This window comes from Lolium perenne, chromosome 5, assembly GCF_019359855.2.
Source record: "Lolium perenne isolate Kyuss_39 chromosome 5, Kyuss_2.0, whole genome shotgun sequence".
NCBI lineage: Eukaryota > Viridiplantae > Streptophyta > Magnoliopsida > Poales > Poaceae > Lolium > Lolium perenne.
In genome coordinates, this window is record NC_067248.2 from 29997733 (window position 1) to 30013292 (window position 15560).

Below are 15560 nucleotides of genomic sequence, written 5' to 3' on the forward strand. Positions count from 1 at the left end.
CTACCACTCCCTACCGCTTTGCTACAATAGTGTTGTTGACACAAGTATGGTTATCCATGTATATAGACATGATAGACTAATCAGTTGTCTTAAAAATCCCTCCACCTCGACCAAAATCCCTCCGACCAGGTGCATCTAGCTAGGGTTCCTCCTCCGACCAAAATCCCTCCGACCAGGTGCATCTGTTGCATGGCGGCGCAGTTCCCGGCCTGCTCGGGCAGTTCTTCTAGGTCAGGAGCGTCGTCGCGTCGCCGCCGGCGGCCGGGCACGCCCATCCCGTATCGGCAGCGGCCATTCGATTATGAGCCCGCCGACGTATGTGACTGTGGTGAGAAGATGCCGCAATGGATTTCTTGGAGTGATCCGAATCCTGGGAGAAGATACCGGAACTGCAAAATTCGCTCGGTTAGTCTTCGAGCACGCCCCCCCGCCCCCATTCTGAATTTCGCCCACCGTCTTCTGAAGTTTCTTTTCTACTATGGCTTACTTATCCTCTTTTGTTCTTCATCCGTCGATTGTCGGTGGAATAGGGTGTAAAGTGTTTAAGTGGAATGATGATCCGCTGGAGGCACGTCACAAAGAGTTAGTTCGTGATCTGCGTGATGCTGTTTGGGATCGAGATGAAGAAATTGAGAGGCTCCAGGTAGAAATTGAGAGGCTCCAGGAAGAAAAGTTTCTGCTTGCTGCAAGGAAACAGAGCAACCCTGAACCAAAGAAAATGGGAGGCTTCATGGTTTGGGTGCTATCTGTAGCTTTTGTCATCTGTTGTACCTGGGTGATGTGTAGGAACTGAAATTAGGGTGAATTCAGTGATCTGTTGGTCAGTCCGAGAAGACGCTAGAGTATATGCTAGAGTTATTGTGTTGTAATTCCAACCATTTGTCCGTTCGTGCCACAATGTTTAGTTCCTGAATTTGAACCATGTCTATGTATGTGTGCAATTCTGTTTCACTTGAAAATGTGTTCTGTTGAAAATGAGTTCTGTTGAAAATGTGTAGCAGCTACTTTTGCACGGCGGCGCCGCCCATATATGGTCGCCGGCGTCAGCCATGCACGGCGGCGCCGCCCATATATGGTCGCCGGCGTCAGCCATGTATTGAAAAAATTGGGCATGGATTCCCCTAAAAATTGGGCATGGAGTCCCCAAAAAATTGGGCACAAATTCTGGGAACAAATAGCTGACATATTCAACATAAATTCTAGGAATATTGAACATAAAAATTGGGCACAAATTCTGGGAACAAATAGCTGACATATTCTGGGAACAAATAGCTGACATATTCAACATAAATTCTGGGAACAAATAGCTGACATATTCAACACAAATTCTGGGAACAAATAGCTGACAAATTCTGGGAACAAATAGCTGACATATTCAACACAAACTGCTACTCATCTTCTTCGAAAACTTGACGCTTCCTAGTCCTATTTCCTCCATCATCATCATCATCATCCTCATCGCTGCAATATTGGTACATTGTCTGATCAACCTCCTTGATTTCTTCGGGCACAACCTCTTTGCTATGTTTCTTCAGTTTGTCCACAATGACTTTTTCAAGTAGCACACGTTCCTGGTCACTTCTCGTCCTACTCCGTGTAGTGCCTTCTTTTTCTTGCACAGGAACTTGACTGGAATCTTCATCTTGATATGATAGTACAGCAACACCGGGTCCCTGTTCATTTTCTTTTACACTCCATAGATGTCTATGGTGAAATTTCTGCACAACTTGCCATTTTCCTTTCAACTTGGTGTCCTGGCACATAGAAGACCTTGGTTGCTTGTGATGTCGAAGGAAAGGATCAGTCTTGTACCAAAACTTTTCTGTGTTAACACTCTTGAAGTGTCCATCATCGTCGAGCCCGGGTTTCCTACCACCAAGGTCAAACCAGTCACACCGGAAGAGGACAACTGACCGATGGACGCCACCGCTGGAGTTGTATTGCAATCTGATGATGGATTTGAGCTGACCAAAGAAGTCAATGCTGTTGCCATCATGATCTCCCTCAGAAACGATTCCACTATTTTGTGTCTTCCTGTTCTTCTCGCGGTCAACAGTATGGTACCGAACACTGTCAACAACACATGCCGAATATAGTCTCACTCTAAAATCTGGTTTGCACGCCAAAGCATAGAGATCAGGACAGACATCATTTCGCATTTTTCCAATCTGCATAAAATCAACCGGGGGTGAGTAACACACACAAGAAAATTATATCATGAACTTTTCCAATCTTCAGAAATAAACCAGCTAAAGATCTCACATGAGTATGAAACCATCTAGCAAAGTTCTTGGCAAGCCATCTATCAACATTGATCTGACCACCTTGTTGGTTCAACTCTTGTTTGCACAGCTGGAATGGCAACAGAAAATAGATCCTAATTATTATTTGGAGAGGCTGCAATAACCTATCTATATAAGGTGATGAAGAGAAACGTACTCGATGTATGGATCAACCTCATGGCAACTTCGGAGCACATACCACACCATGTTGTCATAGTCCTCACCAGCAAACACATATTGAGAGGCTCCAATAAATTTCACACCGTGTTTGAAAACAGACACATCACCAATATGTGAATCATCCCGCTCCGGATTTCTGCTTGGACGGTTGAATCTTGTTTCAACATCGTCGAAGTATCTCGAGCAAAATGTCAGGCACTCATCAACAATATATGCTTCGGCAATCGATCCCTCCGGCCTGGCATTGTTCCGGACATAACGCTTCAATGTTAGCAACCTTCTTTCGACTGGGTACATCCAACCGTACTGCACTGGGCCTCTAAGCCTTGCCTCTTTTGGGAGATGGATGGCCAAATGCACCATCACGTCGAAGAAAGATGGGGAAGATCTTCTCAAGTTTGCAAAGAATAACTACGATTTCCTTTTCAAGTCCTGTCCCGTAACGTCTCTCTTCGGTGTTTTGCAGACACAGCTCTACGAAGAAATTTCCAAGTTCAAGCAACCGCTTCATATATGTCTTCATGGATTGTTCCTCGAAGGCCAGCCGGTAAGATCCTTTGAAGCAATATATGACAGTCATGGGTCTTCAGCCCTTGAAGCTTGCACTTATCAGCAGCAACACACTTGGATATGTTAGACGCGTACCCATCAGGAAACCTCACAGCTTTTATGAAATCACAAAAAGCAATTTTTTCTTGTTTACTCATTGTATACCACGCCGTGGCATCTCAAAAGAGTCAGCTGAAACAGGCTGCAAATGCAAGTCACCTCTTATGCCCATGTCTTCCAAATCAAGCCTTGAATTCACAAAGTGTCTTTGGTCTTGCCTTGTATGTTCATGAAAGTACCAAGCAAATTGTCACAGATGTTTTTCTCGATGTGCATTACATCGAGATTATGCCTCAGCTTTAGATCTTCCCAGTATGGCAAGTCCCACAAACATGATCTACGGCTCCAACACTGACCGTCCTCACGTTTCCTTTTCTTCTGAAGCTTGCCTGGTATCACATCTCTAACCCTATCAAGCTGTTGCTTCAGCTCTTCTGGAGTGAATTCCGCTGGCTTCTCACGGCTTTCAAGCACCATCGAATTCTTTGCTATTTCTCCAAGGATGGTGCCGAGGTAGCCAACGGCGGTGCCCAATAAAGCAGATTTTGTTCCTTAATTTCTTGGAGCAATTCTCTTTGTCACAACGCACACATGCCTGGTAACCAGCTGTGGCCCTCCCTGACAATGTGTGCGGTCTTGGGATAATCATGAATACACCAGAAGAGTGCCGCACGGAGATCACACGTGGCTGGACTATTGGCATCATACGATCTTACACCTGTCCAGAGCCCCTGCAGCTCTTCCCACAAAGGCTCCATGAAGACATCAAAATCTTTTCCCGGAGAGGATGGACCAGGGATTAGCAATGCAAGCATGAAGTTGGACTGATCCATACATGCCCACGGCGGAAGGTTGTATGGCACCACGAATACAGCCACATGCCGTAGGAGTTGCTCATATTCCCGTAGGGATTAAAACCATCCGTGGCAAGTCCAAGCCTTATGTTCCCGGCATCAGCGGCAAAGTCTTTATGAATATTGTCAAAATCCTTCCATGCATCCCCGTCTCGCTGGATGACTGAGATCATTCTCCACGTCTTGCCGCTTCGGTTTGTGCCACCGTACTTCCTTTGATTGCTCCTTTGAAAGAAACATTCTTTGCAGCCTTGGAATCAATGGGAAGTGCCTTAGCACCTTCTCCGGGATCTTTCTCCTACCATCAGCATCTTTCCATCCTGGAGGCTTTGCACTTGGGGCAATTATTCTCCTTGGCATAATCCTTCCGGAACAATACACGCTTATTCGGGCACACATGGATACTCTCATAACCAAGTCCCAACCTGCCGACTATGCTAAGTGCCTCCTCGTATGACTTTGGTATTGAGCTATTAGGGTATTGCAAGGCCAAAATCAGGAGTATCGCGTTGAATGCAACGTTGCTAATCCGGTAGTACGACTTGGCCTGAAGTAACTTGACTGTGAGTGAAAACCTTGACATTGTACCCCCATCGCTGGCTGCGCGCTTGGCTTCCTCTATCAACTCAGCAAATATAGTGTCCTTTCCAGCACCTTGCGGTTCTGAGTTGTACAAATCAGCAAGCAGATCAGGAATTCTATCATCTTCGTAACCATCTTCCTCTTGCAAACCATAATAGTGTGCGTCTGCATCACCTCCACCAACATGGTGTGCCCCTGCATCACCTCCATGTCCAGCCTCAGGTTCACCTCCATGTCCAGCCTCAGGTTCACCTCCATGTCCATGTCCGGCTTCAGGTGCACCTCCTTGTCCTCCATGTCCAGCTTCAGGTACAGGATGTAATGGTTCTCCATGGAAGACCCATCGGTCATAAGTGCTTGCCATCCCAAAAAGAAGCAAATGAGACTCTACTACATCTAGAGGTTTTGTGCACCGGTTGAGACAGCTACGACATGGGCACAGCACCTGATCAACATTGGCAGCATTCAAGCGAACAAACTGCATAAACTCTGCCACTCCCTTTGTGTGTTCAGGGGAAAGCCTTCTAATTCTTGTTGTAATCCAGTGTCTGTCCATCTGCGGAAGAACAAAATGATGCAATTAGCACACACCTAACTGCACAGCAGTTCCAATTTCAAGCAATGCACAGCAGTTCAATTCGATTTTGTGAACTGATGAAGAAGAACAGATCGAGAGGGGAGAGATGAGAGGGGTGCAGACCGGGAGATGCGGAGGGGCTCGTCCTGGAGAGGGCGAGGGGCTCGTCGTCGGCGAGGCAGATGGACAGCAGATCCCTTGCTCGGACGCAGCGCCTCACCGCCGTCAACTCGCACACGGTCCTTTAGTCCTAGACACAGCCCAAATTGGATCACGAGAGATTCGATTTTGTGAACTGACGAAGAAGAACAGATCGAGAGGGGAGAGGTGAGAGGGGTGCAGACCGGGAGATGCGGAGGGGCTCGTCGTCGGAGAGGGCCGGGGCTCGTCGTCGGAGAGGGACGGGGCTCGTCGTCGGAGAGGGACGGGGCTCGTCGTCGGAGAGGGACAGGGCCGCCACCGCCGCCACCGCCGCCGCTCGTCGTCGGAGACTCGAATTTCTGCTAGGTTATCGGAGGGAGTTGGATTCGGAAGGGATATTTGGGCTTCTCCTGGGCGCCAAAAAAAAAAAACAAAAAGAGTGAGGGCTGGGACTCGAACCCAGCACCTCTAGATGTGTCAACGTGCCAGTTAACCAGTGGAGCTATTGGAGAGATCTTGTCAGCTTACCATCCTTTATCCTTTACATAGTGGAACTAAGGCAACTTTTTTTTTTATAGTTATGGATATGATCTTGTTACATAATCTATCAGAGGGGATACTGATTTAGGACAACAGTTAATTTGTACAGGAGCATTAGCTAAGCAACAGGCTAATATATGACTAATAATTAATTACGGCTAGCAAACTATATATATCTATATATACTCCAGCATATATAGACCACCAAAAGCACATTATATTACACATATATAGTGCCAGCCTTGAGCTCAATAACATAGTACCAAAAGGACACGTTAATTATAGATACTACCGAGGAGGTTCAACGCTCATTTACTTGAGCACATTACATAGACCAACAGGCCATTAGATAGTACCAGATCGATCGATAAGAGGTTCAACGCTCATATTAGTTGAGCTCATACTACACACATATATATAGTACTACTAGCTTAATTAGAGAGGTTCAGCCTGCTAGCTCATTTCTCGAGCTTCCTGACATACAACTTGAGACCGCCCCGGGCGCGAATGCGGAACCAAAACACAAAGATATCATTTGCCTTCATCTTGCTCTTCCGCACCACAGCACTCCAGTTTGTTGTGATCACCGCACCGTCAAACTTCCCTTTGCCCTGGAAAATCCTCACTTTCACACCATGTCTCTCACCGTAAGAGACAAGAAAGTCATTATCTCTGAAGCTGCATATTCTTCGAGATGTACTTCTTGGTAAACTTCCGGTTGAAGTACTGCAGATTATAAGATGCAAAACTTCGTTCAGATGAAGTAATTGTCAACATATAAAGATGCAAAAACATCCTTGATCGAGATGGAGTAATTATATTTACCATTCTGGAACAGCCTTCCACGGTACTTGCACTCTTTATAGTGCACACATAAAAAGGAATTGCGGGGCGCTTTTCGTCAACAAGATATCTCGTGGTATCAACTTGTGTAGGATTCATTTCCACTAGATTGGGATACATGCAAAAGTCATCCCATTCCTCACCTGCCTCTATCCTGGGACCTACATATATAAGGAAACCAGGGAATAAGGCCTAGTTTAAAGTTTTCCTAAAACTGAAGTATATCAAACCAACGGTATTTATAGAAACCGAAGTATTCCTTGAATGCTACAAATTGACTAGCTATTATGCCAAACCGAGACTAATTAAGCATTTGACCTATATCCTGCATCTATAACTACTATATATATATTTTACCTCGACGAGTCGATGGACATTAGCGGGAGGAGGAGGAGCAACTTCCTCATGCTCAGCTGCACAATCCATTGCCGCAAAGATCATCAGCTTTCTCTTGCTTGACGTGAACCCTATCTAGAGCACCATCCTCACCTTCGGAGGATGAGCTGATGTCGATGGTCTCAACGGCCTTCTTGGATGGGACCAAAATGGCAACTTCATAGTCATAGGGGTCCATGGTGTCTACCTAATAACAAGCAGTGAACAATTTGAGAACTATGAAACTATTAATTACACATTAATTAAAACTAAGTTGGGATGTTTAGGTTCAGATTGACATTCGCACTAGCAGCACTAGCACATGTTTTGAATCAATCTAAACCAGGAAAATCTACTCTAGCACTAGAATCTACTTTGAATCGATCAAACCCTAGGAAAATCGCCGCTCGGACAAAAACCCCAATTAAAATCCCCCGAGATTAAGTACGGCAAACCCTAGAAAATCCCCCGCTCATCCCCCAAATTAACCCGAGCTTCGGCCGACGGAGGCGATCGTGGAGCTTCGGCCGACGGAGCTTGACGGAGCTGCTTGACGGAGCTTCGGCCGACGGAGTTGGGAGAGGAAGAGGCGGTAGTGGCGGCTGGGTGAGAGAGAGTGAGACAGGGGAGAAAGGTGCTTTTGGGTTGGGCCATTTTGGGGTGGGTGGGGCAAAATGGCACCCACTGACGTGTGGGGCCATCTGACGGGTGGGTTGGGCCATTTCCGGTAATTTTATGTGGATTAGGGGCCAGCAGGTAAAATGGACCCCTCCTCCTCTGTTTTTACTAATTATAATAAATCAGAAATTCCCTCCTCCGCCTCTCCGCTTGACGGTTCCACTCCGCTTCTTGCCGGTTCCACTCCCACTAGACGGAAAAAACCCTCCTCCGCGCCAAGACGCTTCGCCTCGCCGCTTCGCCTCCTCCGCCGCTTCCTCCTCTGCCGCTTCTGCCTCCTCCGCGCCATGGACGCTGCTTCTTCTTCCTCTTCCTCTGTTCCGCAACCGCTTCTGCCTCCTCCGCCGTCAGCAATGCAGGCCATTACTCAGATCAGGACCTTCACCATCCATGGCGGCAAGGAGATCGAAGTTGTCTACACAAACGAGGAGGAGACGATGAGCAAGTACCTAAAGATGTACGCGCAGTGGTATGCGGAAGAAGAAGAGAACAAGTTTGTAGGATTGGATCTCGAGTACACTCCGGAGGACCCCAACCACGAAGAAGACAACTACCTCGCCGTCGCTCAACTGTGCATGAGGAACCACGTCCTCGTCACGCCACTTTTCCTGGTTTGTAGACCTTAATCTTGCTCTGATTTACTTAATCTTGCTCTGATTTTGTTAATCTTGCTCAGATTTTAGTTAATCGCTAGTGCATGATGAACCAAGTCACCCTCGAGTGCTCTGTTTTAGTTAATCTTGATCTGTTTTAGTTAATCTCGAGTGCAACAAATTAAACTACAAACCGTGCTAGCTGCAAAACTAGTTTTGTTTCTGTGTTTTGTGTAACAAAAGCCACAAAGCATGGTGTGCTGATCTTGCAGATTGAATCTATCCATATGCTCATCTAGCATGTAATCGGATTTCATTATACCAAATTAATTATATGATGCAAAATGATATTTCAATGACTAAAAAATTTGCACTTGCACATTTCATAAAAGTGTTGGTCATGCATTCTTTTAGTACCAAATGGATTATGACTAGATAATTTTCAGACTCTTGATCATGCACTTACTAAACTTATGTCAATTTTATTCAAGTTATGAGATTGCATAGACTAAACATTCGTATTCCCAAATTTTATTCAAGTGTTGATCTCGCAAGTACTAAATTTTTGCATCAAATTGAATCTATCCATATGCTCATCTAGCATGTACTGGATTTCATTATACCAAATTAATTATGACAAGCAAATTTCCGGAGTCTTGATCTTGCATTTAATAGAATTTTGTTAGTTTCAAAATTATATGATGCAAAATGAAATTTCAATGACTAAACAATTGCACTTACACATTTCATAAAAGTGTTGTTCATGCATTCTATTAGTACCAAATGAATTATGACTAGATAATTTTCAGATCGTTGATCATGAACTTACTAAACTTATGTAGTTTCAAATTTTATATTCAAGCTATGAGATTGCATATAGACTAGCTTCGTAGTCCCAAATTTTATTCAAGTGTTGATCTCGCAAGTACTAAATTTTTGCTTTCGGGACCAACGGGAATGTCCTACGCTGCGCTCATTCCTTCAAGATCAAGGAATTGTGTTCTGCAGCGTTGACAAGAGAGCAGATTTTATAAAGTTATATTACGAGAAGATTATAATTCCAAGGCAGAACTGGATCGATATCCAGGAAATTGTCATCGTCAAAGGTCTCAACGAGAGAGGAAACTTAATGAGGGATGGAATGGCTAGTCTTGCAACTAGCATCATCGACGAGTCGTACGGCCTGATGAAGAGCAAATTCCCTCGAGAGAGGCACAAAGACTGGGACGAGCAGCCGTTGTCTGATTTAAACCTGGAGTATGCAGCTAAAGATGCTTACGTGAGCTACCAGCTCTACGTTAAGATATGGTTCTTCCTGCGTTACCTTGTGTTTTGCCCCGGTTGCAAGAAGGAAGACGAGCTGAGGGGACGTCTGTGTTGCAAATGCAGGGTAGCAGAGATCGAAGCTGAACAGCATGAGAAATGCTGCAGCTGAAATAGCAAGGTTAAATGGTGAACTTGCAAGCGCGCTGGCTGAACTAGCAATCTTGAAGGCACCAGCTTCCTGCAGCGACAACACCCAGCAGACAAGTCCCCCTCATGGCAAACGGACGAAGATGAATGATGAGCAGTGGGCTGGAGCGTAGTGATGCGCCGAAGAGTAGTGATTATTGGCGTAACCTGAGGATGCGCCGTGGACCGGTGCTGATCGGAAGAGTGATGATCCGTGGACGACGGAGATGAGTGATCGCAGAGCCCGAAGAGTGATAATCCGTGGCGGACGAAGCCGTGCAATTACGGACGACTTCTCCAAGATCCATGCCTAGTTAATTATTTGTATTTGCTTGTCAAGAAACTTTGCTTCTATCGTCTCAGATTATCAGAGAAATCATACTTTTCCTGATGTGAATAGTACTGTCAGATCTGGTTGAATATTCACACCCAGATTTATCTTTTTTGTTTCTCTAAGTGTACAAAGTGTGTTTTCTGTGGGGAACAGGAGACCATTCAACACCTTTTTATTGAATGCCCTTTAGCTAAACTCTTATGGCGTACTGTGAATTTTACTTATGCTCTCCCACCTCCCACCAATATTACCAATATGTTTGGTAATTGGTTGAATGGAGTCGATAGACAATCAAAAGCTTTTATCCGGATTGGGGTTTCTGCTTTATGTTGGTCTATTTGGAAGAGTAGGAATGACATAATTTTTAATAAAAAACCTTCCTTTCATTTTTTCCAGGTTATTCATATGGTTTCCCATTGGGTCCACCTTTGGGCCCTACTCTCTCCGGAGGGGCAGCGGGATGCCATGGCTTCTGGATGCACACGGCTCCTGATGGTCGCTCAGGATATCTTGTGCCAGGCTGGTTGGCGTCATACTAGAAGACTATGTTGATGTGTAGTCTTACTATGTGTTTCTTTCGATGGTTGATTCTTGTATCAATCCTCGATGATGAGTGATTTGTAAACATTTATACTTTAAATTTTTTTAATAAAAGGATGTGTGCATCATCATGATGCAGAAGCCGGGGATGACCCCCATTTCGAAAAAAAATGTCGAATTTGAATTTGAAGTTACATGTACATCTCCATAATATATGTGTATGCCTCAAGTTTCACGAGAAATCTAGGGGGGTAGACCCGCCGGGGCACACGTGCCCGCTGTTTTGGGGGAAGGAGGGGGAGAACGACCGCCGAGCACGGAACCCCACCAAATCTTGCATGTGGACCTATGATATGTGTTAAAGTGTGGTGCAAGGTCTAATGGTGCAAAAGTAGCTCCCCTAAACCCTAAACCCTAAACTGGGGAGGCTTCGAGCCCTAATCCCCTCTAAATCCCTAAACCACGACGCCGGAGCTACGGAACCATGCATCATAAACCCTAACCCTAACCCTAAACCCTAATCCTATACCTAACCATAAATACTTACCTTTAACCTAAACCCTAGCCCTACCCCCTAAACCCTAGCCCTAACCCTACACCTAACCCTAACCAGTAGATCAGGCACACCCTCGATCGTGTGATAATGGCTCTAGCTGCGGGTATATGTGCCAAAGGGTCCCACTCTTGGTTATACCTGTGTATTTTTACGAAAGAAACCTAAAAGAATGAAAAGTTACATTGGTGCACCCTCGCGGAGAAATCTAGGGGGTAGACCCGCCGGGCACGCGTTCACTGTTTTGGGGGAGGAGGGGGATACCGACCGCCGGAGCACCGGAACCCCACCAAACCTTGCATGTGGACCTATGATATGTGTCAAAGTGTGGTGCAAGGTCTAATGGTGCAAAAGTAGCTCCCCTAAACCCTAAACCCTAAACTGGGGAGGCTTTTTTTTGTGAAGCAGCTACATGGCGCGCATTTCAGTATCGCGCGGGACCTCCGCGCGGCGGTAGGATACCTCCTACGCACCACCTATCACATGCCGTATGCGCGCGGAAGCCATCTGGGAATCCCACCCGCTTCCTGCGGTGCCCCGCCGAATCCGCTGGAAACTGTCCGGATCTGAACTGGGCGACACTTTTCTTCGCTCAATAAATGGAGGGAAAAATGTTTTTAGGTCTAGGACGCGTCATTTTATGTGCTAAATGTTTTCCGTTTCGCGTTGGCGGACGGGTGCACGCGCGCGCCCGGTACGGCCATACCGCATGTCCCGGCGGCCCCGTTTTGCGCAGTTGGCAAAGCAAACGGAGCCAAAAAATCGAGCGGAGCCGCGTGGCATCATTTTATGTGTCCTGGTAACCACTGCAAAAGACGGAACTGGGATACGGCAATTATCTTGGAGAACCCTTCACGAACAGGGCTATCTCGTCCGGAGTTCTATGGCTTTTAGGGGAAATGAGTAGGAAACGGCCCGTTTCACCACATAGTTTGTCGGAACGAGGCCATATTTGGCACGTGCGTGGGCCTTAGGATGGGAAGCAAGGCCCCGGTCGCGGATTTCCAATCCGAACCACGGGCGACGGTTTTTCCATTTTCGGGTGCCTAAGGGCTTTTTTTTGTGAAGCAGCTACATGGCGCGCATTTCAGTATCGCGCGGGACCTCCGCGCGGCGGTAGGATACCTCCTACGCACCACCTATCACATGCCGTATGCGCGCGGAAGCCATCTGGGAATCCCACCCGCTTCCTGCGGTGCCCCGCCGAATCCGCTGGAAACTGTCCGGATCTAGATCGGCGACACTTTCCTTCGCTCAATAAATGGAGGGAAAAATGTTTTTAGGTCTAGGACGCGTCATTTTATGTGCTAAATGTTTTCCGTTTCGCGCGTTGGCGGACGGGTGCACGCGCGCCCGTACGGCCATACCGCATGTCCCGGCGGCCCCGTTTTGCGCAGTTGGCAAAGCAAACGGAGCCAAAAAAATCGAGCGGAGCCGCGTGGCGTCATTTTATGTGTCCTGGTAACCACTTCAAAAGACGGAACTGGGATACGGCAATTATCTTGGAGAACCCTTCACGAACAGGGCTATCTCGTCCGGAGTTCTATGGCTTTTAGGGGAAATGAGTAGGAAACGGCCCGTTTCACCACATAGTTTGTCGGAACGAGGCCATATTTGGCACGTGCGTGGGCCTTAGGATGGGAAGCAAGGCCCCGGTCGCGGATTTCCAATCCGAACCACGGCGACGGTTTTTCCATTTTCGGGGTGCCGAAGGGCTTTTTTTGTGAAGCAGCTACATGGCGCGCATTTCAGTATCGCGCGGGACCTCCGCGCGGCGGTAGGATACCTCCTACGCACCACCTATCACATGCCGTATGCGCGCGGAAGCCATCTGGGAATCCCACCCGCTTCCTGCGGTGCCCCGCCGAATCCGCTGGAAACTGTCCGGATCTGAACCGGTACGGCCATACCGCATGTCCCGGCGGCCCCGTTTTGCGCAGTTGGCAAAGCAAACGGAGCCAAAAAATCGAGCGGAGCCGCGTGGCGTCATTTTATGTGTCCTGGTAACCACTGCAAAAGACGGAACTGGGATACGGCAATTATCTTGGAGAACCCTTCACGAACATGGCTATCTCGTCCGGAGTTCTATGGCTTTTAGGGGAAATGAGTAGGAAACGGCCCGTTTCACCACATAGTTTGTCGGAACGAGGCCATATTTGGCACGTGCGTGGGCCTTAGGATGGGAAGCAAGGCCCCGGTCGCGGATTTCTAATCCGAACCACGGGCGACGGTTTTTCCATTTTCGGGGTGCCGGAAGGGCTTTTTTTTGTGAAGCAGCTACATGGCGCGCATTTCAGTATCGCGCGGGACCTCCGCACGGCGGTAGGATACCTCCTACGCACCACCTATCACATGCCGTATGCGCGCGGAAGCCATCTGGGAATCCCACCCGCTTCCTGCGGTGCCGCCGAATCCGCCGGAAACCGTCCGGATCTCGAATCGGGGCGACACTTTCCTTCGCTCAATAAATGGAGGGAAAAATGTTTTTAGGTCTAGGACGCGTCATTTTATGTGCTAAATGTTTTCCGTTTCGCGCGTTGGCGGACGGGTGCACGCGCGCGCCCGGTACGGCCATACCGCATGTCCCGGCGGCCCCGTTTTGCGCAGTTGGCAAAGCAAACGGAGCCAAAAAATCGAGCGGAGCCGCGTGGCGTCATTTTATGTGTCCTGGTAACCACTTCAAAAGACGGAACTGGGATACGGCAATTATCTTGGAGAACCCTTCACGAACAGGGCTATCTCGTCCGGAGTTCTATGGCTTTTAGGGGAAATGAGTAGGAAACGGCCCGTTTCACCACATAGTTTGTCGGAACGAGGCCATATTTGGCACGTGCGTGGGCCTTAGGATGGGAAGCAAGGCCCCGGTCGCGGATTTCCAATCCGAACCACGGGCGACGGTTTTTCCATTTTCGGGGTGCCGGAAGGGCTTTTTTTTGTGAAGCAGCTACATGGCACGCATTTCAGTATCGCGCGGGACCTCCGCGCGGCGGTAGGATACCTCCTACGCACCACCTATCACATGCCGTATGCGCGCGGAAGCCATCTGGGAATCCCACCCGCTTCCTGCGGTGCCCCGCCGAATCCGCTGGAAACTGTCCGGATCTGAACTGGGGCGACACTTTCCTTCGCTCAATAAATGGAGGGAAAAATGTTTTTAGGTCTAGGACGCATCATTTTATGTGCTAAATGTTTTCCGTTTCGCGCGTTGGCGGACGGGTGCACGCGCGCGCCCGGTACGGCCATACCGCATGTCCCGGCGGCCCCGTTTTGCGCAGTTGGCAAAGCAAACGGAGCCAAACCCTCGAGCGGAGCCGCGTGGCGTCAGGGTATGTGTCCTGGTAACCACAGCAAAAGACGGAACTGGGATACGGCAATTATCTTGGAGAACCCTTCACGAACAGGGCTATCTCGTCCGGAGTTCTATGGCTTTTAGGGGAAATGAGTAGGAAACGGCCCGTTTCACCACATAGTTTGTCGGAACGAGGCCATATTTGGCACGTGCATGGGCCTTAGGATGGGAAGCAAGGCCCCGGTCGCGGATTTCCAATCCGAACCACGGGCGACGGTTTTTCCATTTTCGGGGTGCCGGAAGGGCTTTTTTTTGTGAAGCAGCTACATGGCGCGCATTTCAGTATCGCGCGGGACCTCCGCGCGGCGGTAGGATACCTCCTACGCACCACCTATCACATGCCGTATGCGCGCGGTAGCCATCTCGGGAATCCCACCCGCTTCTGCGGTGCCCGCCGAATCCGCCGGAAACCGTCCGGATCTGAACTGGGGCGACACTTTCCTTCGCTCAATAAATGGAGGGAAAAATGTTTTTAGGTCTAGGACGCGTCATTTTATGTGCTAAATTTTTTCCGTTTCGCGCGTTGGCGGACGGGTGCACGCGCGCGCCCGGTACGGCCATACCGCATGTCCCGGCGGCCCCGTTTTGCGCAGTTGGCAAAGCAAACGGAGCCAAAATCGAGCGGAGCCGCGTGGCGTCATTTTATGTGTCCTGGTAACCACTGCAAAAGACGGAACTGGGATACGGCAATTATCTTGGAGAACCCTTCACGAACAGGGCTATCTCGTCCGGAGTTCTATGGCTTTTAGGGGAAATGAGTAGGAAACGGCCCGTTTCACCACATAGTTTGTCGGAACGAGGCCATATTTGGCACGTGCATGGGCCTTAGGATGGAAGCAAGGCCCCGGTCGCGGATTTCCAATCCGAACCACGGGCGACGGTTTTTCCATTTTCGGGTGCCGGAAGGGCTTTTTGTGAAGCAGCTACATGGCGCGCATTTCAGTATCGCGCGGGACCTCCGCGCGCGGTAGGATACCTCCTACGCACCACCTATCACATGCCGTATGCGCGCGGAAGCCATCCGGGGAATCCCACCCGCTTCTGCGGTGCCCCGCCGAATCCGGCTGAAACCGTCCGG

General features: G+C 48.4%; 1 protein-coding gene across 1 annotated transcript; it reads left to right on the top strand.

The window, feature by feature from the left end:
* Positions 1-8014: 8014 nt before the first annotated feature.
* LOC139831446 (uncharacterized) lies at positions 8015-9689 on the top strand. Its single transcript, XM_071820725.1, has 2 exons — positions 8015-8272; positions 9342-9689. Exons 1-2 carry the CDS (start codon positions 8015-8017, stop codon positions 9687-9689), a joined length of 606 nt encoding a protein of 201 aa, XP_071676826.1.
* Positions 9690-15560: the final 5871 nt, after the last annotated feature.